Source organism: Hippopotamus amphibius, chromosome 13 (assembly GCF_030028045.1).
Source record: "Hippopotamus amphibius kiboko isolate mHipAmp2 chromosome 13, mHipAmp2.hap2, whole genome shotgun sequence".
Lineage (NCBI taxonomy): Eukaryota > Metazoa > Chordata > Mammalia > Artiodactyla > Hippopotamidae > Hippopotamus > Hippopotamus amphibius.
In genome coordinates, this window is record NC_080198.1 from 40,653,084 (window position 1) to 40,677,923 (window position 24,840).

General features: G+C 44.4%; 2 protein-coding genes across 4 annotated transcripts in view; one reads left to right on the forward strand and one right to left on the reverse strand.

Moving 5' to 3' along the window:
* LRRC2 (leucine rich repeat containing 2) overlaps nucleotides 1–24,840 on the forward strand; it is an 86,223-nt gene that overhangs the window by 25,350 nt on the left and 36,033 nt on the right. The window contains exons 8-9 of one of the 3 annotated variants that reach the window (XM_057705068.1): nucleotides 333–524; nucleotides 3,478–3,643. The gene's annotated coding sequence lies outside the window, so the exon portion shown is untranslated. Of the gene's footprint in view, nucleotides 1–332; nucleotides 525–3,477; nucleotides 3,644–23,759; nucleotides 24,638–24,840 lie in introns of those variants that run through there. The other 2 variants (XM_057705069.1, XM_057705067.1) reach the window with 2 other exon arrangements.
* On the reverse strand, nucleotides 8,929–11,269 carry CRIPTO (cripto, EGF-CFC family member). Its single transcript, XM_057704604.1, has 5 exons — nucleotides 11,230–11,269; nucleotides 11,013–11,147; nucleotides 10,465–10,579; nucleotides 10,271–10,380; nucleotides 8,929–9,041 (listed from the first exon to the last, which is right to left on the reverse strand). Exons 1-5 carry the CDS (start codon nucleotides 11,267–11,269, stop codon nucleotides 8,929–8,931), a joined length of 513 nt encoding a protein of 170 aa, XP_057560587.1.

Genomic DNA, 24,840 nt, shown 5'->3' on the forward strand with positions numbered 1-24,840 from the left:
TTGTAGTGTGTGTGATCAGCTCATGGACATTCTTCTGATTGGTTTGTGGTGAGGTAATTGGGAGTCAACATCATCAAACTTCTGGTTCCTAAAGGTCTAGGGTCTAGGTGCTGGTGGTCAGCATAGAGTTAACTTCTTCCCCCTGGTGAGGGTTTCAATGTCTGCAAAACAGCTCAAAGGACATGGCTCAGAATATTATCTATAGCCCTTGAGAAGGAATAAAGGTCCCCGACTTTGTTTAACAGCTAAACTATTATTGTTTTGTCTTGCTTGACTGTTTTCCTTTGTTTCTGCATTTTCTTACTTCTCTGATTAAATTTATTCTTTGGAAGGTCTAGGAGGCTACAGTTTTACCACAGGCAAGAGGCAGGTGGAGGACATTGTGAGGGGGGTCTGTCCCAGGAAGGCCCCATAGGGTTCTGCTCGGTTACATTACGAGATACAGCAGTGAACAAAGCACAGGAGACCTCAGCCTCACGGAGCCCAAATCCCTGTCCTTGGAGAGGGACACACACAACATACAAGTAAGTATGATGACAATGAACCAACCCTGGGATGGAAAAGACCTTGTGATGGAAGGTGTTGGGAGGGCGACCTTAGAAAGGCCAGGGGTCTCTGAAAAGAAGACCTCTCAGTGGGGCTCCAAATGGTGAGGGCAAGCCCTCAATGAGGGGACCCTCATTCATGTCAAAGTAAGGGAGCCCACAGTTGGGGTGCTGAGTGCAGGGAGGGAATGGCTGGGCTTTCAGACTCCTGGATGCAGGGATGCTGTCCTGGCGGGTCAGAAGAGGCCAGCTGGGGCAGAGAGTGGAGTCCAGGCAGCTGCTGTTCATCCTGCCTCCAGCCTGGGAGCCAGGAGATGGGCCTGGTCTTCACCCTCATCTTGGGGAAGGATGAACCTCTCTACCTGCTGGGGCCGCCACCTTGGGCAGGTGCAAATATTGTTTTCAGGCAAGAGCAACAAAGAGTGAGCTACCCCTGACATATTTAAGGAAATCACCTATTGGATTTTAGTCCACCTCAGGAGTGAGGTGGAGGCTGGGCACACAAAGGCCGCGCCACGTGTCCTGCTCAGGTGTGGAGCAGAAGGGCGCTGGGAGCTGAATGAGCTGCCCTGAGGTGTGAAATCAAGTTCCTCAGCACTGCTGTGGGGTGGGGGGTGGGGGGGGTTGGAACTCTGAAATGTTTTGCCAAAACAGCTGCAGAAGAATAAATAAACGAAAGGAAGAAAGTAGAAAGGGATACAACCCTCTTAATAACCCAATTAAAATGAGAACCTAATCTGCCTACTTTCTAAAGCCATTGCTTTAGAACCAGGCCACATGCTCAGCACTGCCCAGTGGTTTGGCAAGGGGTATTTAGCACATGCGGCAGCGAGGCAGCCCAGGGGAAATGTTTGGAAGAGACTTGCAGGAAGAGAGCTGATTACTGGGAAGCACGGTGCTAGGACCCGCCCCGCTCCCTTCCAAAACATTTCTTGAGCCTCACTTACCTGCTGGCACCAGTACTGGGGGCACAACAATGAACAGCCTGCCTGGGCCCTCATTCTGCCCACAACACATGGAGGCACAGACCTTTAGGTGACTTGCTAGCAATGGGAGGGGCTGAGATTTGCCTCTAGGCCGTCGGAGTCCAAATCCACTGTGTTGGGAAAAAGACCAAGGTTTGGACAGCCAGCTCTTGGCAGCCTGAAAAGGTGTGTCTGTGGTTTCCTGCCCTTCTCCATCCTCTTTAAAGGCCCTCCTTTCTTACCACTCCTCCTCTTCCCAGCAGAGGTCCTACCCAAGAAGGAGGCTTTTCTCCCTATGTGCCAGGAAAGAGCTCGCTTGGCTTCTTCCAGGTCCAAAGGGGAAACTGGCCCTTCAATAAAAATTATCTGAGCTGCTACATGATCTCCAGGAGCATGTATGAATGGGTGTATATATGTACCTATTGAGCTACCTATAGCTCTGAGCCTTCTTTTGGCCATTTTTCAATGGGAGGTTGGAACAGCTCGCTTCCCAGTAAGAGCACCTGCCCCAATGATTGACAGATGCCATGGGGAAGGGCCACATCCATCTCAAAGAACATCAATCAGGTCTGCCCATCTAGCAGTTTCAAGTTGGAAGGAGGCTGGGGACTGGTAACACGGCCATATGGGGAGAGGGTGCAATCTTTCCAACTCTGCACACTAGGTGTGGTTGCTGGCCCTGCAGACCAGCACACACCAGCAGCTGCTTTTTGTTATCGTTTTTTATAAATTTATTTATTTATTTATTGGCTGCGTTGGGTCTTTGTTGCTGCACACAGGCTTTCTCTAGTTGCAGAGAGCAGAGGCTACTCTTCATTGTGGTGCATGGGCTCCTCATTTTGGTGGCTTCTCTTGTTGCAGAGCACGGGCTCGTGGCACGGGTCTTCAGTAGATGTGGCACACAGGCTCAATAGTTGTGGCTTACAGACTTAGTTGCTCCGCAGCATGTGGGATCTTCCTGGAGCAGTGATCCAACCCTTTTCCCCTGCATTGGCAGGTGGATTCTTAACCACTGCACCACCTAGGAAGTCCCTCGGCAACTGTTATTCCCTCTCCGGAGAAATGAGATGAGGCACAGCTGAATTCAGAATTAGCTCCAAAGAGCTGCGCCGAGTGACTCTTGCAGAGAAAAGAATGAGCTTCCATGTGTTTCCCAGGCACATCACCAGTTGCTATCACCTGATGTTTCTCACTTGGGGCTTTTAGGGGCTCTTGGAGTTACAAAGCAATTAGTCTTATCTTCCTTTGTGGACTTCCCTCCTCCTTCCCCTGCCCGGAGAGGGAGGAGTCTTGGACTTGGGGCAATACTGACCTTGGCTAGGCTGTGCCCAGGCTGACAAAGATGGAGCCAAGACTGTCACTTACAGTGAGTGAAGAGTGAGCCTAAGCTTCAAGGGAAGCGTCTTATGCAAAGGATATAACTAAGGCCATCTTTTGTCCGGTGGGGCTGTTGACATTTTTTATAACTGATGTGTCTGTACAACTGGGACACACATTAGAGGAAGAAACACTTTTTATCCGAATATCTCCAAGTATTATAAAAAATGTACTTTTTCTATAAAACATCTTTTCATAATACCAAACAAGATGATTTTCCTTTCATAGCACATGGGTTTTACATTGATGGGCCAGTTTGGTAAATCCTATAATATTGTCAGTTTTTCTGATTGACATTGATTATATGCTGATTTATCTAGTCCATAGTCCTTGGCTCTTTTCTTTTTTTTCTCCCAAATAAAAACAAGCAGGAGTGATATGGAATTAGATAATCTCTCACTTGTCTCGATTCCTAGTGCATGGAGGGCTCTCTATGCAACTGGGGCTAATCTGTGATGGATCCATTTATATCACACATTCAGGATAAGAATTGTGTGGCTTAGAAGTGCTGTATCACTTAGGAGAAGAATTGTGAGCTCCCCCTTCTGCTTTCATTTCTCCATTTATTTATTTGTTTGTTTCCTGATCAGAGTTGACCTAGTGGGTGAAGATGGCCAAGTCTGCTGGGAGATGCAGAGGCTCCTGGAAGTGACCAGAACTGGAGAGGGCCCTGTCTTCTGAAGGAGCCCCAGACCATGCTGAGGATGGTTTGTCAATGCTGCCTTGTTCTTCCTCTCTTTATCATCTTCCCTCTAGGTGAGGATGTAGGAGATGGTCTCAAGAAGTGTTAATTGTCTTTAACACAGCTGTTCATGAGAAAGGAGAAGATAAGGAACCAGCTCCCATCCTGCCTCCCTCCCCATCTTCTCCCCTCCCTCCCTCCTTCTTTTTCCTCCCTCCCTCCCTCCTCCATCTACAGCATCCACAGAGCAGCTCTAGGGTTCCTGGAGGTTGTCACCCTGGGGCTGAGGATGCTGACAGACCAGTGGGGGAGACAGACATGAAAACAAATCAGGGTGTTGGAGTATTATGGGATCTATGAGACCTGTGGGGGGATTTAGCTCACAGAGTGGTCCTTCCCCCACAGTGGTTAGGGTGGGGGTGGGGAGATGGGAAAAGTGGGAAGGGGAGGAGGGGTGGAGGCACAGATTGTGTTCATGCACACCCCCACCCCATACAAGATGCTTGTATTATACAGGACCAGCTGTACCTCTGCCAAGGTGGGTGTTACATTTTTTTCTTTTCCATTATGGTTTATTACAGTATATTGAATATAGTTCCCTGTACTATACAGTAGGACCTTGTTGTTTATCCATTCTATATACAATAGTTTGCATCTGCTAATCCCAGCTCCCAATCCATCCCTCCCCCACCCCACCCCCTTGGCAACCACAAGTCTGTTCTCTGCATCTGTGAGCCTGTTTCTGTTCCATAAAGTTCATTTGTGTCATATTTTAAATTCCACATAAAGTGATATCATGTGGTATTTGTCTTTCTCTTTCTGACTTACTTCACTTATTATGATAATCTCTAGATCCATCCACGTTGCTGCAAATGACATTATTTCATTCTTTTTTATGGTTGAGTAGTATTCCATTGTATACATGTACCACATCTTTATCCATTCATCTGTTGATGGACATTTTGGTTGTTTCCACGTCTTGGCTATTGTAAATAGTGCTGCTGTGAACACAGGGATGCATGTATCTTTTAGAATTATTGTTTTGTCTGGATATATGCCCAGGAGTGGATTACATGGCAACTCTATTTTTAGTTTTTTGAAGAACTTCCATATTGACTTGCTGACTCAGGAGTCGAAAGGCCCGGCCCCTTGCCTCAACTGGGGACAGCTCTGAAGGGCCACACCAGCCCCGAAGCTCCCGTGGCATTAGCTGAGGCCTCTGTTGCATGTAGCATCGTTGCTGCACTGCAATATCACAGTTAACTTCTCCTTCCCAAAGGCAGCTCCCTGCAAGTGTTATTCCTGGGAGCTCCCCCCAGGAAGCCCCTCCTGTACACCAACAGCTCAGCTTCCAGGGAGCCTGACCTAAGACACATCCCAGAGCAACCACTTCCCCCTATGCTGTGGTTTCCTCTAGTTTCCTTTTATTTATTGACATCATCATAGCATAATTCTGTCATGATTTTCACTGAAATAGACAGCTCTTCTCCATCTAGCCATTCATTTTGAAGTTGATTTTTTTCCCTTGTAATTTCATAGTTGTCCCTGGCTAACTGCCTCACTCTCCCATGAACACGTCCACGGACCTCTCTAGGATTATTTGTAACCTCACAAATACAAACATCATAAATAAATCTTGCCTTTACTCTCTACAAAGTCTTAATTTCCCAGCTATAAAATCAATTATATGCAATTGTAGGTAGCTTAGAAAATAAGATGAAAAGTTACCCATAATCCCTCTACTTGGAAATGACCACTTCAAAATTTTCATGTTTCCTACCTTTTAAGAATTCTAGTTGAGGCCGTATAGATAGCTTAGAAAATAAGATGAAAAGTTACCCATAATCCCTCTACTTGGAAATGACCACTTCAAAATTTTCATGTTTCCTACCTTTTAAGAATTCTAGTTGAGGCCGTGTTGTACCCTGTCTTTCTCACCTGACATTGTGTTTTACACATCATGTCATTAAAAATTCTTTCTAAAGATGGTATTTTAAAGGTGGTCAAAAAAAAACAAAAAAAAACAAACAAAACAAAACAAAAAAAAAAACATGGAAAAAAAGTGGACTTCCTAGGTGGCGCAGTGGTAAAGAATCTGCCTGCCAATGCAGGGGACACGGGTTCGAGCCCTGTCCTGGGAAGATTCCCCATGCCACGGAGCAACTAAGCCTGTGCGCCTAAAAAAAAAAAAAAAAAAAAAAAAAAAAACATGGATAAAGGTGGTCATATTCCAAGGTTAAAGTTGAGTTCTTGTGCAATGAACCGTTCTCTGATGTCAGGCCCCTGGGTCAGCAACAGTGTTTTGAGTGAACCATGGCAAATCCACCCACATGGAATAACAGGGTTAAAGGGCAAAATGCTTTCCAGCCAGTGTGGACCCAGGTGTGTCTTTATTGGTTCCCATGTGGACACTTTGAGAAGTTTTTAAGGCTTTTGGGGGGAGAATCTGGAGTCTTCTGCATCCCCTTGGACACCATTTCCCAAAATGTACCTGTGGCTCATGATTTTAGATGGCATACAGGTGAACGTTTTATTATTATTATTATTATTATTATTTAGTTTTTAATTGCAAGACTGGTATAAATTTTCCAGGACTTAACAAATGCTATTGTTCTGGACAAGTAAAAAGCACTTAAAAAATAAGTGGATAGGACTTTGTAGGTGGCGCAGTGGGTAAGAATCCGCCTGCCAACGCAGGGGACACAGGTTCAAGCCCTGCCCCAGGAAGATACCACATGCCGCGGAGCAACTAAGCCGGTGCGCCACAGCTATTGAGCCTGTGCTCTAGAGCCCGTGAGCCACAACTATTGAGCCCATGTGCTGCAACTACTGAAGCCCACGCGCCTAGAGCCCGTGCTCTGCAACAAGAAAGGCCACCGCAATGAGAAGCCTATGCACCACAACAAAGAGTAGCCCCTCCTCACTGCAACTAGAGAAAGCCCGTGTGCAGCAACAAAGACCCAACACAGCCAATTAAATAAATAAATAAATAAATAAATAAATAAATTTATTTAAAAAAATAAATAAGTAGATAGAGTAACCAGTCATTAGGGAAACAAATCAAAACCACATTAAGATACTGGTCCACACCCACTAGGATAGCTGTTATGAAAAAATAAAAGCAAAGCCCAGAAAGCAATGAGTGTTGATGAGGATGTGGGGAACTTGAAACACCTTGTGCATTGCTGATGGGAATGTAAAATGGTGAAGCTGTTGTGAGAAACAGTATGGTGGTTCTTCACAAAATTAAAACATAGAATTACCATCTGATCCAGCAATTCCACTTGTGAGTATATACGTCAAAGAACTGAAAGCAGTGACTAGAAGAGATTTATACACAAATATTCATAGCACATTATTTACAATAGCCAAAAGTTGGAAACAACCTGAATGCCATTAATGGATTGATAACAAAATGTGGTATATACATATAATGGAATATTATTTAGCCTTTAAAAGGAATGAAGTTCTGACACGTGCTACAACATGAATACATCTTGAAGACCATATGCTAAGTGAAATATGCCAGTCACAAAAAGATATGTGTGACTCTACTTATGTGAGGTGTCTGGAATAAATTCATGGACACAGAAAGTAGACCAGTGGTTGCCAGGGGTTGGGAGGAAGAGGAATGGGAAGTTATTGTTTAATGAGTTTCAGTTTGAAAAGATGGAAAGGTTGTCGAAATGGATGGTGATGGTTGCCCAATAATGTGAATGTACTTAATGCCAGTGAACTTTATACTTAAAAATGGTTGAAATGCTGTTTTATGTTATGTATATTTTACCACAATACAAAAATGAGCTGATGTAAAGAAAAAAATTAAGCACAGATGATGTGGCCCAAATATGGTGGAATGTGAATGCCCAAGTTTGGAAAACAAGGTCCCAGCCTTGCCCACAGTGTGGTTAGGGATTACAGTAGTTGCATGCAAATGAGAAGACTTCTTTCAATACTCTGGGCTTTTTTTTTTTTTTAATTTTCCATTTCTGGGCTAAAAAAAGGTTTTAAAGCACTGTGTGGTAAATAGGAAGGTAGAAAGAGAAGAAATGTGACATTTTTTGAGAAACTTTTTGTGCTAGTGTTCTATTTTGTTCACTTAATTCCAACAACACTGTGGTGTAGGCACTAACCTGGTTCAGACTGGGAAACCGGGCCCTATTGCCAGTAAGTGGCTCTGAGCTCTCTGGGTTATCCCCCACTGCTTCCCTGCTTATCCCCTTTCACCTTCTGTCAGTGGACACTGCAAAAAAAATGTTCATTCATTTGGAATTTTGCACCTGCAGGGCATTAATTTGGAAAAGCATGAATTGTGGCTCCAGCAGTACCTAAATAATGGAAGCAAATCTTGTCCCTCACAGCAGAGCACACACATCAAAGCCAGAAACAAAACTGGGCACCACCTTGAGCTCTTGGCTCTCCCAGTTTCCTCAGTTTTAAGCCTGTTGTAGTCATCACGTTCCATATGAATGCAGATGTAACACACCTAGATGTAATCCCACCTAGAAATAACCACAGTTCACACATTGGTCAACGTATACTTTTACTGGGCATACCAGATACATATTTTTTAAATGGGCTTTACAATGTATAGTTTTATCACCTGGTTTACAACTAACTATATTGTGAACATTTTCTCTTTAACCACCATTAAAATAATTGCATAGTATGGAGAAATCACAATGTATTACGCACTCAATACACTAGGGGAATTTAGATAAAATTTTTTCCCAAGGAGACTTTATCCTCTTTATGAATCCTTGAGAAAACAGGTGTCATTGTGTTATATAGCTTCCTATAGATGGTAGAAACTCGCCATTTTATTTTCTCAAATCTCTAATTTGCTCCCACTTTCCTACCTAGTCTCCCAGGGACATGCGCACACTTCCGTTACTCCTCCTGTCTCTCACCTCTGATACCTGCCCCCTCCCTTCTCTTTTGCTCCCTTTACAGAAGCTTCCTTTCCTTTCCTTTTCAAGATACTATCTTAATTGATTTTGATCAACTGTATTCAATGCTTTACGCTCAGTTCCACATTGGGAGTAACTTTTAATAATCTGAAGATAGAATTAAATTGCTTAAAGGAAACTATAATAAGCTCTTGGTAGAGTTACATGTAGCAAGAAACACAGGACTTGGGCACAAGATATGGCCTTTTTTTTTTTTTGGTAGTAGTTATTTGGAGAGGGCAGGGCAGAGGAAAGTAGTTGGTACTTTAAGGAAACATTAAGGACCATAGAGAAATCTATTCACTATTTCAAGGCAACGAACAAATGATCATCTCTCAGTTGGGGACGTTGGAGAGACAGACTTTACAGGTCATGAAATCTGCATGGCAAATGTTGCATGCAAATGTGGGTTAATAATAACTTTGTATAGCAAGGCAGATGCCAGGTAGCATAAGAGCACATGCAGATGGTGCTATTTTTGGAGTCCCGGAAGTTGTGAAGTGCTCATCCATCACATGGCCATCTGGAAGGTAGGGACACTTGGTCATTAAAGGAAATCCCTCTGGCACTTTATCCTGTTGCCCACACACGTGGCATATCTACATGAGCCCAAAAGCAGTTAGGGCCCAAGATTTCATGAGTACAGTGTGCTTATGGAAGCAACTGATTATGTGCAATCAGACTCTAATGAAAAAATATTTCGACAGAAGTTGCCATAGGCCCACTGTTAACTTGGTCTTCCCTGGATACATGCTGTCACACCTGGTAATCTAACCCAGCCAGTGACACCTGTAATTGCTGGCATGTCACAGCAGAACTTGGTTAGGCTCTAATGATAAGGAGACAGCACATTTTGGGTCCCAAGTTCCAGGGAGAAAATATGGTCCCCACCTATCCAAGCATTCCACCCACATCTTCCAATAGCCTATCCTGGGCCTATTACCCAATGCAAATGGAAAAGACAATCCCTAGATCAGGGTCCCATCTTGCACTCAATGAAGCATTTGCTTTCATTTTCAATTTGCTGAACATTTTCCATTCTAATGTCTACAGGATCAGAACGAGGAGAGGCCTTTGAACTAGCATGGCCCTAGAAATCTGGCTCAGGTTGGGATAGGGAGCAAACCCTCTCCTCTTGTTCTCCTCTACATCCCTGCCCTTTTTGTCATTGTCTTCCTCAAATCAGTAAAAATCAACAAGGTGAAAGGGTTCTGAGACCAGTCACCAGGGGGTGCCATACAGGGGCCTTTAGGATCCAGGAAGAAGCTCCTATGAAAGGAGATAAGCTCCTATGAAAGGAGAGTGGGGTCAATTCCTCCAGTGGAATTTAAGGCCAATAATTGGAGTTGGGTGCCCCCAACCCTGAAGCAGGGCGGGCACTAACCGAGCTGCCCCCCCGGCACCTGCCTGGGTCTCCCTGCCCAAAGAAAGGAACACCAGAGACTGTCTCTTAGTATTTAAGAGACCAAGTCTTGTTTATTTTCCTCCATAAAATTTCACATACTATAAAACGTCAGATAGACTTGAAATAACTCTCCACCTGAAAGGCGGCACGACTAGCCACATACTGAGGAAGTAAATATCAAGGACGCCAGGGTGACCATCCCATTTGGAGTCCTCGATGCTTTTACAAGCAGACCTTTGGCTGTCAGTCTCCAGCAAGCCATGAGGTAAGAGGAGAGACCCTGTAAACTAAGTGCCCACAGGCAACTAACTAACCTGAGAGGGCAAAAGAGGGGACCCTCTGCTTACCACAACCAGGTAGGAATGACTGAGGAAAGCAGCGGAGCTGGCCATGCCAGCATTTACACATGGAACACTTCCTGGGCAGCCAGGTGTCATGGGGCACAGACCCACAGTTCCTAAGGATGAACGGACATGCGGATTTTAAATCCCCACTTCTCCTTCCCTCTCCTCTCTGCCCCCAGCCCCTTTCAATAGCTTACTGTTTGCGCGTGTCGTGCTCACAGTTCCGTCCATAGAAAGAGGGAGGGCAGGCACAAAATGACCCCAGCATGCAGGTTCCCCCATTCAGACAGCAGGTTCTGTTTAGCTCCTTATCTGAAATGTAAGAAGAGGTGGCTGAGAGGGTGGAGGGATTGAAAAGCTGAGTTCCAGTAAGCAAGAGTTAATACGGCGATAAGGACTTAATCTCCCCAAAATGTTTGCAGATGTCTAAACATTGTAAACCTCACAGAATAAGACTCTGCTTTTTAGTGTTCCTTTTGCTACCTGTGCTTTTGAGCAGAGAAATCTTTTCGCATGCACAAACCGGTGGCGGTACCTGGAGTCCCCAGCATGAAGTGGGATCAGGTTAGGGAAGCTGCATTCTGGGGAGGTGAAGTACACAATGCCTGTCTCACCCCTAGAATCAAAGCCAGTCCAACCATCCACCCGCCTAGCTCTAGAATCAGTGTCAAACAGGTACTCAGGAGACACGTGAAGGTCCAGGATAGCAATAACACACCATAGATCTAAGGCAGGTATGTCTTACTGTTCTGGATTCCCATGGATGGTACAAACTGGGAAGACTGATGACGAATTGCAGGCTCCTCCTGGGACTGAAGACCATCGTCTCTGAAGGCCAGGTCTCCCTGTGACGGATGGGCAAGTTCAAGGTGGCCCAATCCTGAAGGACAAAATTAACTCCTTGAATCTATATTTCAGACCATGTGAAAATTGCTAGTGATCAAAAGAACAACGTCTCTTACCAGCAACTAATCCCAGTTCAAATGCTCTGGAAAAGGCCATGATCAAAATCACACTAGGAAGAGGAAATCAGGCCTCCATTAGCAAAACAAAGCAAATAAAATCCCCTTGAGTTAACACCTGGGTCTTTTCATCACCGGACCACGGACCACTAGGGAGAAATCCTAGAGCACCACTTCCCTTTTTTTCTTTTTCCTTTCTTTTTAAATGGCTAATTCATGTAACAACACAAAGAAAGATGATGAGAATAAAATCCACCTAACCTCCAACTCTTTTCAATACATGTTATTACTTCTTAGGCTCTGTCCTCATATGCACGTAATTTTAAGTAGGTATAAGTCTTTTATCTTCTATTTCACATATCCTTTTCTCCTGCACATAGTTTTCATATAGGAATTTTCAAAGGCTGGATGACATTCTATGTAATTGACGAATCACATTTTACAAACTATTTCATTTAAACCAGTCATTTAAAAGATGTTCAAGGTTTAAAGAAATTTCCCATTATTCTCAATGGTTCCCAAATATTGAAAACCTGTCTGTACCTTTTAACCTTCTCAGAAGCAGATTTTTAATATTGTTGTAATATTGGCCTTTTCTCACAAAAGAGTAGGAAAACAGTAGTCGTTTCATAGGCAGAGCCAGTAACCTGACTCTCAAGATTGGTTCATACCTGGAAGAGAAACGCGCCATCTTCTTCAGGTCCGTGGCTCCTAACAATTTAGAAGGAAAAAAATATTAGCCTGGCTTTAATTCACAGTCATTTCCAAAATACCCAGAGGAAAACGCTAATTTCCTGAAGTGAAAATGGGCATTTAAAGAGAAAAATATCCCAGATGAGAAATATGTTTTCCCCAGAAGGTCTGAGACGCAGAAGCCAGGTTGTCCCAAGAAACTGGGGGGTTCCTCAGAACGGTCGGTCCTAATAAACGCTTTGACTAACACCTTCAGGGAGATTCTCCTTCAGCCACAAGCCCCGGGGTGGCGCGGACAGCCCTCCGGTGGGCGGGGAGGCGGAGGCCCGCGCGCATTACAATGCTTAAACCCTCGGGGGTGGAGGTGAGAGGCGGTGAAGCGGCCAAAGAGAGAATGGAAAAGGCCATTCTTGTAAAACTGTTGTTAATTAGCCGTAATGTCTCTATCATTAGTTTCGCGTTAAAAAATCAGATTTACTCTTTTAAAGAAAGGGGGAAAAAAAAGAGCAAACCAATTACTCTGTTGGGGTGGTGATTCCAACTTGGAGAAGTGGTGGAAAGCATTGCTTTAATCGGGAAAACCTGAATACCACCTATGGGTCTCCCAAGGAGTTTGATATTTCACTGAAAAGTTTTATTGCCCAAAATTTGCTTTCATCTCTGATTTTCCAAGAAAGGTGTTTTGAGCCCTTTCTCCGCCCCAGGCGGACTCAGGTGGTCGAAAGGGTGTGGCCCTGCCGGCGGGAGGGAAAGACGAGGACACAGGTAGTCGAGACAGAAGTTCAGGGTCAGGCGGGGGTTCCTGCCTTCGCTGGAGTGAGGGGGTGTAAATTCCAGGCGCACCTGAATTTGCAAGCGAGGCTGGAAGGAAGCGGAGCCGGCGCCAGGGGTGGGGTGTTGGGCGAGGGAAGCGGGGCAGGGAGGTGCGAGTGTGCGGCCGGGGCGCAGCCGCTGGGGGTCTGCTGTCGGTTGCCAGGCCTGATCCAGGTCAGAGTTCTGGCAACGTGACAGTCAGGCCTGGGATGCCATTTCGGCCTTGCCACTGGGTTTCACTCCATTTTAACGGTCTCCCAGCGCCCACATTATGGCCTCTTCCATCCCCCATTCTGCCCTGCCCCTGCCCACCCCCCAGCCCCGTAAGACACCGGAATTAACCCCAGATTCAGCTGTCCTGTTACCCTATAAGCATTTTTCATTTATTTATTTATTTATTGGCTGCATTGGGTCTTTGTTGCTGCACATGGGCTTTTGCAGTAAGCAGGGGCTACTCTTCGTTGCAGTGCATAGCCTGCTCATTGTGGTGGCTTCTCTTTTGTTGCGGAGCTGGGACTCTAGGTGCGTGGGCTTCAGTAGTTACAGTACATGTAGTTGTGGCACATGGGCTCCATAGTTGTGGCTCACGGGCTTAGTTGCTCTGCAGCATATGGGATCTTCCTGGACCAGGGATTGAACCCTGTCTCCTGCACTGGCAGGCGGATTCTTAACCACTGTGGCACCTAGGAAGTCCCACCCTATAAGCATTTATTTGGTGGTTCTCTGAAGCCCCAGATGCTGCTGCTGGAGAGGCAGTCACTGAGCCCCTGGTCTCTTGAAACCAAGCAGGACCCTGAGGGGACCTCCCAGGTACAAAAAGTTCCTCCATGTCTCTCCTCTCCAGTTGAGTCACAAAGGAGCAGGCTCAAGCAGTTAATGATTAGGACAACAGAGTCACAGAATCTTTAGTTCCTCCTTGAAGGACATAGATAACAGTGTCTGATGCACATTCCCCAGCTGTGTTGCAGATACTGTAACTGCCCCCAGAGGGAATAAGTTAACTGCATGATGACCAGACTGTAGTCATGACATAAGCTGCTCCATCTTGAGCAGCACTGAATCTGTGGCTAGCACAACTGCAAGAACTGTCCTCAAGAGAAAGGGTAAAAACCGACCCTGGAGTTGAGGATTAACTGAGCTTAAAACAATCAAGATGATACCGACACAACAGGCCACCTGGCTCCAACAGATCTGAGACCACCATACTCCCCTATTTCAAGCTGGATGGGATTGGTTTACTAACCTATTTTCTTGGATTCCTTCTGGGATTAGGTCAATTCTTGAAGGAATCCTTAAGTTGGCATTTTATCTTCTAGTCAAGGGGATCATAACTGGCATGCCAACTCTTTGCAAAACAATTACTTAAAAGGTTAGTAATGAGATGCCTCTTTTCAAATCTCAACCAGCACATAAGGGAACCAAAGAATATTTCTTATGCCATGTCAGATCCTTCCACTCTAAGAAAACTTTGTCGTCCATGCCCAGCTTGAAGTTACAGAAGATGTCTTCACCTCTTTTCCGTAGACATGAAAGGAAAATCTGACAGTGGGGATTGTAACCGAGGAAGTGAGACTGTAACTAGGGACTGTCAGCAACTCAGCATTGTTCCAAATCTATTTCTTTCTCTCTTTTTTTTTTTAGCTGCATGCACCTTGAGGCTTGTGGGATCTTAGTTCCCCAATCAGGGATCGAACCTGTGCCCCCAACAGTGGAAGCGTGGCGTCTAACCACTGGACCACCAGGGAATTCCCCCAAATCTATTTCTTTGTTTAAAAATAATTTTTACTGCTTGACCAAAGACATTTTTTTTAATTAATTAATTTATATATTGGCTGTGTCAGGTCTTTGCTGCTGCACACAGGCTTTCTCTAGTTGTGACAAGTGGGGGCTACTCTTCATTGTGATGCACGGGCTACTCATTGCCATGGCTTCTCTTGTCGTGGAGCATGGGCTCTAGGTGTGTGGGCTTTGGTAGTTGCAGCACATGGCCTCAATAGTTGTGGCTTGCAGTCTCTAGAGTGCAGGCTCAATAGTTGTGGCACACGGGCTTAGTTGCTCTGCGGCATGCGGAATCTTCCTGGAGCAGGCCTCAAACCCTGGTCCCCCGCATTGGCAGGCAGATTCTTAACCACTGCACCACCTAGGCAGTCCCCCAAATCTATTTCTTTTTTTTTTCTTTTTTTTTTTTCTTTTTTAATTATTACTATGCCTGACTTCTACCATTAGCTTAGCTTGGGTTGCTGCTGATGGAGAAAGCTGTTGATGCATATTGAGATTGAGGATTAGTTTTTCTATAGCCTTCACCCTTGTTCCTTATTCTCCAGGACTAGCTGACCAAAGATTTATGGGTCAGATGTTCCAACCGCAAGCAAGCCCTGACAGCTACTTGGAACCCCGTGAGGGAGACAAACACCTCTGAAAAATAGAAGACTTTCCCCTCCCCTGAATGTAACCCCTTCTTTTTTTCCCCATGTAATCTCTGAGCAAAACCTGGAGGTTTGGTTCTTTGTGACATGAGTCTACATCTCCCCAGGGCTGCTGGCTTCCTCAATAAGGCTATCTTTCCTTTTACTCACCTGTCTCTCAGTATTGGACTCTTGAGCAAGGAGCTGCAGAGCCTGGGTTCGGTAGCACTCTCACCTAACATCTGAGGGCTCCAGATCATTTAGTTTGTTATTAAATATGTCCAAAGTCATGAGTAGTTTCTCAATATCATTCACTCCTAACTTCTAAAGTAAAAGCCCGATGTTTACCCAATATTGCCAGGTTCACAAGTGTGAAGTTTTTATCTGGTGCTAAAATGGCACAACTCATCTCAGGACTTAATGAAGCTCAGGGTCTTTATGTCTCCATGCAGAAGGAATTCAGTGAGAGGCAAAGTGATCGGTAAGAAGTAGATTTATTAATATACTTTGTAAAGAGGTTACAGGAAAATGCGGCTTGAAAGGATGGTCATGTCCCAGGTCTTGGGCATGTTCCTGGGACAGGCCACCAAGTGAGGGTGCATAGCTTTGAGCAGGAAGGAATTCTAGAGCGAACCATAGTAAAGTGAAAGCAGAGATATACATTCCAAAGGCAGAATTCAGTCCATCACAAAAGGCGAGAGGGGCCCCAAAATATGGGGTGATTACTTTTTATGGGCTGGGTAATTTCATAGGCTGAGTGGGAGGATTAGTCCACCTATTTCAGGGAAGAGGCAGGGATTTCCAGGAATTGGGCCACCACCCACTTTTTGGCCTTTTACGATCAGCCTTGGAACTATCATGGTGCCTGTGGGTGTGTTGCTTAGCATATGCTAATGTATTACAACGCGCATCACGAGCTCTAGGTCTACGGGAAGTCGAGTCTTCCGCCATCTTGGGTCTAGTCGGCTCTGACCAGTTTTTGTCGTCTCTAGTTTTTCTCAACGGCTGTCATTCTTTAAGGGTCGTGCCCTGCCCTCTTCCCTCCTGCCTCAGTTCTGTTGTCACCCATCTCTGTCCATTGGATTTACACTGCAGCAGAATGAATTGGCAGCATCCGAGGCCATTTCAGCATCAGTGTCTACCTCTGTGAAGGCGGTGGGTCCACAGGTGCTAAAGAAGAGTTATTTGCTTCTACACCTGCATCTTGGGAGAATTAAATTTTAAATTATTTTTATTGGGAGGTAGGTCCCCATCAAAGCAATGGTGGGATGGGATGCACCCCTTTTACTTATAGCTGGTAGCATTTTTACTCCACAGCAGCTAATTCCTGCTATGCTTCAACTGCCTGTGTGGCCTTTCAACTTGTTAAAAAGCTTCAAGGGTCATGCTGAGATTCAGAGAGAATGGGGAACTTGGCCTGAAGCTCTAGAAGCTGGTTGTGGGGGAGGGCAGTGCAGAGGAGAAGGCTAATCACCTAACGTCAGGAGCTGCACGGAGGCTTAAAGAAAGTACAGTACGTTCTTAACACAACTTGTGCTTCACGGTCCTCAACAATCGGTATGCTGAGTAGATAACAGTGTTGGCAACATTAGCCTCACTTTACGGATGAAACAACGAATCCCATCTGTGGACTTAAATGTCTTTTCCACAAAGGCTGGGCAGGTCTGTGGCAGAACTGGCGGCAGGACACCACCCCTGCATTGACACTTCCTTATTTAAAGGGTCTCTTGTGGAACTTTTAGAACTTGAATTAGGACCCCTGGAAATCACCTCTCCACTTTCAGGAGGGAACAAAGGCCCAGAGTCTGGTGATGTTAGCATAGCTGGTGTGAATTCAGCCTGCAGCCCACACAGAATCTTTTTCATACCCAAAGACTGGAACTCACTGAAAAGATCTGCATTCCCCACAGGTACAGAGGGCAGAGAAAGTCAAGTGTATGCAGTAGATAGAATCTGGGCAAAGTTTTAAGATAGGAAGAGGAGGAGGAGGAGGAGGAGGAGGCAGAGGTGCCTGAGTGGCCAGATATTTGCTCTTGGGCTGGGGACCCACAGGCTGTTCATTCATCAAGTGTTTAATGAGTCTACTGTGTTACTGGTCATGGGCTGGGCTCTGGGGACACAGTGGTGAGAGGTGACTCCACTGAGTAGTAGGGGAGAAAAGACAGTAATCAATGATTGCAGTTGTGCTGCTGTCTCTGGGTGGGGAGTTGATTGGCAACTCTGGGATGGCCACTGGACACCTCTGCTAGGTCACTGCTGAAATTGACAGAGGCCACCCAGCCTCTGGCCAGTGAGTACTGTGTTAGAGACCCACGGAAGGCCTGGGGTTAGGAGACCCTGGAATGGGGGTTCCCCAGTCACCAGCAGCCCAGCTCCTCCCTTACAGAGGGTGCTGACAAATGTTCTTGGTCTCAGGATGGTTCAGTATCGCCCTCTTGCGGTCAAATCCAAGTTTGTGTGCCCAATGCACGATGAGGCCAAATAAACCAAACATGCATTGGGCACACGAGCTTGGGTTCGACAACTCTGAGCTGTCCTGTATTAAAAACTGGGGCAAGAGAGTCAGAGTTGTGTGTGTTTAAAATATACAAGTAAGAGTTTGACTTAAAACCAGCCAACCAACCAACCAAGAAGAGTTGAAACAAACAAAAAAACCCATTGTAATTCAGAGAGAGAGACTTCCAGTGTCTGTCTCAAATTCAAGGAAGAAAACACATTTGGAGGTAAGATAGATTTTAGCTTAAAAAAGCCAATTCAAACATTTCAGTGGTTGAGACCATTTAGAATTAAACTCCAATTAGATAGTTAATAAAAAGAACAGCCATTCTGCAGCACAGTGATGAAGTCTTAAGGTCAAAGCCTACTTTTATCAAAGGACTCCTAGGAAGACGTTATGTCTTACCTCTGTCATTTTCCCCTGGGGCCAGCAGATGGGGAGAACGGCTGGGGAGTTGATCCCACCAAGCTCAGCGCCCAACAACTTCTGATAAAACCCAGGGAACACTCTGGCAGAAGCGGAGTCCTTGCCTGTTCATCAACAAGTAAATGGCTTTCTGTTTTGACCAGTTAACAAACGGCCATTGGAAACCTACTCTGTATTTGCTACAGACCTCTGTGTGCGGTTTAGAAGAATAGATCTTGTTCTTAAAAGTCTGCAAGCTCAGTAGGGAAGACGCTTAGATGAGCCATTTTAGAGCTATACTGTTACAGAAATTGAGTAGGAGGGACAGAGACAGGCTTAGGAGGGGACTCCATTTGTGTGTGTGTACGGGGGTCGGGGGGAGGCTATATCATATGAATTTCTATATAGACATATCATAAACTATCTTATCAAGAAACACTTGGCATGTTTCTGTGTTTTGCAGTGAACTCCCTTGTATGTACATCCTGGTGATCTGGGGGGAATATATCTAGCTGGTAAACTTCTAGCACTGGAATTACTTGGTTAAAGGGTGGACATTTCCAAATTATTTTCCAAGAAGGCTGCACTAGTTTCCTCTCCCTCCCTTCTCCTTCCTTCTCCACACATCCCACAGGTCCTTACCAGCTGGCTGCAACAAGCATCTTAATTTCTGCTAATTCTATATGTGAAAATAGTATCTCGTTTGGATTTGCATTGTTGTGTCTGTTGGATGCTTGTATTTCTTTTTTCTATGAACTGGCAGGTGGTTCTTAGAGGGCACTTGAACTGGAGTTTCTCTCATTTTGTCAACACTACTGTAAACTGCTGATTTTCTTGTCTTTCACCAGCTCTTCCCCCTCTGCCTTATCCCCCAGACTAGGAGATCCAGAAACCTGGTCTTCTGGAAGTCTCGCTTCTCCAGACTCTAGTGCAGTATCTGCTTGTTCTGGTTCCCTTTTGGCTAAATCTTATTCCACAGATGCCTAGCGCATTTGTGGCTGACTCAATGTTACGTTTCAGCCTTACCTTCTGAAAAGGAAGGTGGGCCAGGCAAGGGCATGGTCTTTGAGAAGCTCCAAAGGGAAACAACTTGCGCCCCCTAGGAAGTACAACAGAGAATACTCCCTCCCTGCAACAGTGAAGGGAAAAAAAAAGTGAAACCTCAGTACTCCAAGCAGTGCTGAATTCTGGGCAACTTATTCAAGAGAGTTCACCGTATACAGGATGAGATAATCCTGATGCACTTACTGGAAGCCACGTTAGGATAGGGGATTCTGATCCAGATTTTTAGACACGGCTGTGGTTTAAGATTCTCACCAAAAATTTTCTCCTTCCAATCCAATCCAACAAATATTTATTGACCAGCTACTCTGTGCTGAGCACATTGCGGGAGACAGAGATCTCCAAGAGTGGGCTCCTGCTCCCTTCGCCCTTCCGCCTAGATAAAATGAGCCCAGTAATCTATGCCAAGTGCCATTTTAGTGTTATCAAAAAACTGCTGAAGGGGAAGGAGCAGTCACTCCCTGATGGCTGCTGACCAGGTCAAGGTCAATGGCCCCCGACAGACAAATGGATGGGCAGACAGACTCCTTGGAGTTAGACTTGGGAAGGCAAGCTGGAGCCCCACTTGGTTTCATAAGACCTGGAAGATTTCATTTTAAAGTGCTTCTTAAGTGGATTTTGTATCTGATTGCATTCAGGCATTCTTCACAGCTGTTAATGGTTTTGAAATGGATGAAATGCAATTGGAGGGACAGACGGAGGCCAAAGTGCAAAACCCAAGCTGTATCAGAGATGGATTGAAGTGCTCCAGGAAGACGATTTCCTGTATGCCAGTGACCTTGGGCACTTTGAAGTGTGCCCCACTCTGGAAACTCAGTTGATCCAGGATAGACTTCTGACCTATAGGAACTGTGAGATAATAAATGATGTTCTTTTAAGGCACTAAGTTTGTGAGAATGGTTATAAAACAAATACAAATTCTTTAAAACGTTTTTTAGTGAACTATATTGTGCATTCATAAAGGGGTGCAAATAATTAGGGTTACAGGTTAGTGAATTGTTCCAAAGACAGTACCATGGAACTATGACCCAGGCCAAGAAAAAGAATATTACTGGAACCCCAGAAGCCCACCTCCTGCTTCTTCACAACCACTGCCCACTCCTCTTCCCCAAAGCTTTTACTTGTCTAATTTCTAATCCCATAGGTGGGCTTTCCATGGTTTTCACCTTTTTCTAATCCTCAGTGTGCATGTCTGTCTTCTTTTGACTCAACACTATGTTGGCGAGAGTCGCCTGTGTTGTTTATAGACGTTTGTTCATATGCATTGTTGTATTGTATTCCATTGCATTGACTCTATACAACGAGTTGGTACCACTTATGGAAAAGGTAATTCCTATAATACTGATCCATCATGCTATTTCATCAGGAATCAACTGTTTAGGTGTTTTTGTGGTTGAGGTGGTTTTTTCTTTTTTAATGCCTTATTCTGTCTCTCCTATACCAATACCATTCTGTCTTTAATACTGTAGCTTTATACTTTATAAAAGTCCTTGATATTTGGCATAGTAAGTCCTCTCCCTTTGTTCTTTGGATTTAAGATTATAATGGCTATTTTTGACCTTTTATGTTTCCATATAATTTTTAAACCATTTTCTAAATTTCCAAAAAATTCTGCCAGGATTTCGATTAGAGGGCATTGGTCCTTTCGAATTACTATCTGTGTCATATTGAGCCTTCTAGTCCATGAAGATTTGTTTAGGTGCTATTTAATTTCTTTTATAGTTTTCTATATAGTGGTATTATACCGTTTTGTTGGATTATTCCTAAATATTTATTCTTTTAATGTTAAAGTAAATGGTATCTTTTACTTCCATTTTTGTGGTGCTGATTTTTGTGGTGCTGATTTTTGTATTGATCTTGTATCCAATACTCTTAGGAAATTTACTTATTATTAGTCAGCTAGGGTTGATATAACAAATACCACAGACTGAGTAGCTTAAACAACAGAAATTTATTTGCTCACAGTTCTGGAGACTAGGAGTCCAAGATCAAGGTATCACCAGATTTGATTTCTTCTGAGGCCTCACTCCTTGGCTTGCATATGGCCATCTTCTTGCTGTGTCTCCCAGAAATTTTACAAGCTGAGAACTCTGACCAATATAAGAGATCAGATCATCACTGACTATTCCATTATTCTCTTTTTCATAACATCCAGGCTTTTCGATTCATAGCGTTAACCACAGTTTATAGTTGGATATTTAAATGTTTGTTTAGAGGACACTTCCAACAAACTATGATGTTCAAAAGGGCAAGATCCTTCCTTGTTTAATTCACTACCAAATACTTCGTACCAAACATTCCTCCAGGAACATGGTAGGCACTTAAATAAATATTTGGTAAATTAATAAATGAACCCCTATTGAAGGAAAATAAGTATGTATGAGAGATTTCTTAAAATTATTTTTATGATTATAGTTTCCACTTTCAGGAATGATGGAAAAGGTAATTCAGACCTGCAGAAAACAATTAGAAAGTTGGAAAATATAATTTTGAAAAATTGGCTTAGTAATCAATAGATCACCTGAGTTCAATACCCAGTGCAGCCTTCCTGAACCCAGGGTGCTGTGTTCGGGATTTTTAGCCAGCAAATATGAAGTGGTGAGTCAGGAGCCCTCACCACTTGCTCCCACTTCAGTGGGAAAAATTCAGTCATGGTCATTGAAGTAGGATGAAGCAGTTTATAAGATTTTGGGTTTTTCATTCTTCTGTAATTATGTTGTGAATCTGGGGTGACCAGCTGATGAGACCAGGGCTTTACTTGGAAGAAAGCTTCGTGGTGCGTGTGACTCAATGTTCCAACGGGAGTCCTAGACTCAGAGTGGCTGTGAGAAAGCATTCAGTCCCCTGCGGATGTCTGGGTGTGCTTGTGTGTGGAACCCCTTAGGAACTGAGGCAAACACATGCACCTCCCCATGGAGAAGCCGGAGCTGTGGTCTGTGGACTGCGTTTCATGAGGCTACAAGCCCAGCTGGAGCTGAATTGCATAAAAAAATGTTGAGCTCTGAGAAAGTAGCTGGGATTGGTAATAATAAGGCTGTGTAGGAGTTGGGCTGCTTCCTGCTGTAAGGGGACACTGGGAAATGAAGATTGCAGGGCACAGTTCTATCTGCTGCCCCTTGGGAGCTCAGAAACTGGGAGGTCTTTCTGGACACTTAGCCCAACGATTCAACAGTCTGCACAGAGTGAGTTTAACATAATGATAACAATTGCTTGCATGAACGTAGTACCTTTTGTATTTTAAAATATTGATATTTCCTGGTTCACATCCCTGCTTGTGAATCAGAAACAACTGTGGAGCATGCTGAAAATATTGGCCCCTGGACCCCTGTCCCAGACTTACTGAGTCAGAACTTCTGAGGGGTAGAGGGATCTAACCAGGCCATGACAGCAAGAAGCCAGTCCTGGGTACCACTGCACCAGACTATGCTAATTTTAGATGCTTGCCACTCACTATGTGGTCCCTGGAGCTTCCAGATCACCTGGAACTTGTTAGAGATACAGACTGTCACCCCTTCTCAGGCCTCTTGAATCAGACAGCATTTTAGTAAGATCCTGGGTGGTTTGGGTGGAGGGTTGCCATGTAAAATACAGGACACTCACTTGTATTTAAATTTCAGATAAACAAATAATTTTTTAGTATAAGTATGACTCATAATATTTGAGACTCATATTGAAAAATTATTTATCTGAAATTCAAATGTAACTGAAAATATTTTTCTTTTAAAAATTTATTTATTATTTATTTTATTTAGGCTGTGCCGGGTCTTTGTTGCAGCATGCAGGATCTTTAGTTGTGGCATGCAAGTGAGATCTAGTTCCTTGACCAGGGATCGAATCTGGGCTGCCTGCATTGGGAGCACAGAGTCTTATCCACTGGAACACCAGGGAAGTCCCTGAAAGTTATTTTCATTTGCTAAATTTCTCAGTCCTGTTGAGTGCACAGTATAGTCTGAGGAGTCTGGACTATGCAATGGCCTGTTCCTCTAACCAGCATCATAAAGGCACCCCCCCCTTTTTTTTGTTTTACAAATTTATTTATTTATTGACTGTGTTGGGTATTCGTTGCTGTGCGTGGGTTTTCTCTCATTGCAGAGAGCAGGGGCTGCTGTTTGTTGCAGTGCGAGGGCTTCTCATTGCAGTGGCTTCTCTTGCTGCGGAGCACGGGCTCTAGGCGCTCAGGCTTCAGTAGTTGTGGCACAAGAGCTCAGCAGTTGTGGTGCACGGGCTTAGCTGCCCCATGGCATGTGGGATCTTCCCGGACCAGGGCTTGAACCGTGTCCCCTGCATTGGCAGGCGGATTCTTAACCACTGTGCTACCAGGGAAGTCCCAAGTCATCCTGTTTTATTTTGAATGCATTTGTGGGAAAAAAATTTTTCGAATTAAATATAATTAAACTTTTGAATGTTTCTCTCTCTTATAAATTGAATTAGTATTCAAGTGGAATCTGAACTGAAACTGCTTTTTCAATTTATATTCTTTAGTTCAGAATACCAGAAAAAACAAAACAAAATGCAAACTAAACATTAATTACTAAATAGGTAACCTACATTATTTAACAAAAGAGAAACATAATATGAAAATTCTATCCTAAGTAGTAAAAAGCACATCTGACACTTGAGGTATGATTCAATATAGTCACAAAGATTTATTTGAGCCCTGCTAACTTAGTATACAATAAAAATGGTAATTTAATTAAAATGTCAACAAATAGAAAATATTGCATATAGAAAATAATCTTTCAGAAATCAAACTATTTTGTAATTAAAGTTATGTACATATTAGACAAAAGGTGTTTTTCTGTTTTAGGGTGAAGGTGTGTGAGGAACTGTTGCCATGAAGGGGCATGAAAAGGTTGTGTGGGCACGATTACTGCTTATTAACTGTCATATTGTCCTAATGTTGGATATGAGGAAAACATGTTTGCTGAATGAGTAAAATCTCTAAAGAGAACCTAAACTCACATATGTTTTAGGAAATTAATTTCTTAATTAAGTTAAACTTAGAAAAAAAATGTAAGGATGAAATCGAGACCTTGGACATCTGTTGCTTCAAATACTGGGAAAAAAATTACATTTCCTTGGTTATATGGCTTTCTTATCCTGCTTTTTGTTTGGTTCCCAGCTTAGCGGGCTAAGAACACGGCACACTTTGCCTTCTCTGACCTGTTTTATTTAACACACTTCAGGATTTCCAACGTCAAAAGGCCCCACCATCTGCAGGGAGGTGCAGATAATCCCGGGTTATGGGGCTCGGATTGGCCGGCTCGTCGTTTGCTCCGTGCCAGGCACTCCCCTCCCAAGTCTGTTTTGTCTCATGCCGGGCTGAGTCACATAGAATACATAGATAGTTTATCAGCACATGTCCTACAGATCATATTATCAGCTTACAAATATAGCCCGTTTAGCACATAGGCCGAGAGGCTCGGGCAGTTGGGGCACTTCCGGCCCCAGTGTGTAGCTGCTGCGGTGTAAACAGGATCGGATTCCACTCTGAGGGCGGCGGCAGGGGCTCGGGGCTGCAGCACAGTCACGGGTAGGTGGGCGTGGGGGGCGAGTGCGCGGCTGCTCCTGAAACTGCGGGATTGTGGGGAAGACCAGGGTAGGGGCGTGTGGCACCTGCGGGGAGGGGTGGGGGGCAGTGCCTCCTTGTTTATGTCTGTCCCTTCCAGGCCGAGACTTGACGGGGGTGACCCGCCTCAAGGGACGGGGTGGAGGATGACACATCTGTCTGCATTT

Bases quoted from the DNA above. Each gene is read 5' to 3' on its own strand.
- CRIPTO (XM_057704604.1), bottom strand. From the start codon at position 11,269: ATGGCCTTTTCCAGAGCATTTGAACTGGGATTAGTTGCTG. The intron at 11,148-11,229 runs GTAAGAGACGTT...TTTGTCCTTCAG, and splicing joins TGAACTGGGATTAGTTGCTG to GATTGGGCCACCTTGAACTT. The intron at 9,042-10,270 runs GTAAGCAGAGGG...CCTACCTTCCAG, and splicing joins GTCATTCCTACCTGGTTGTG to ATGGCCATGTGATGGATGAG.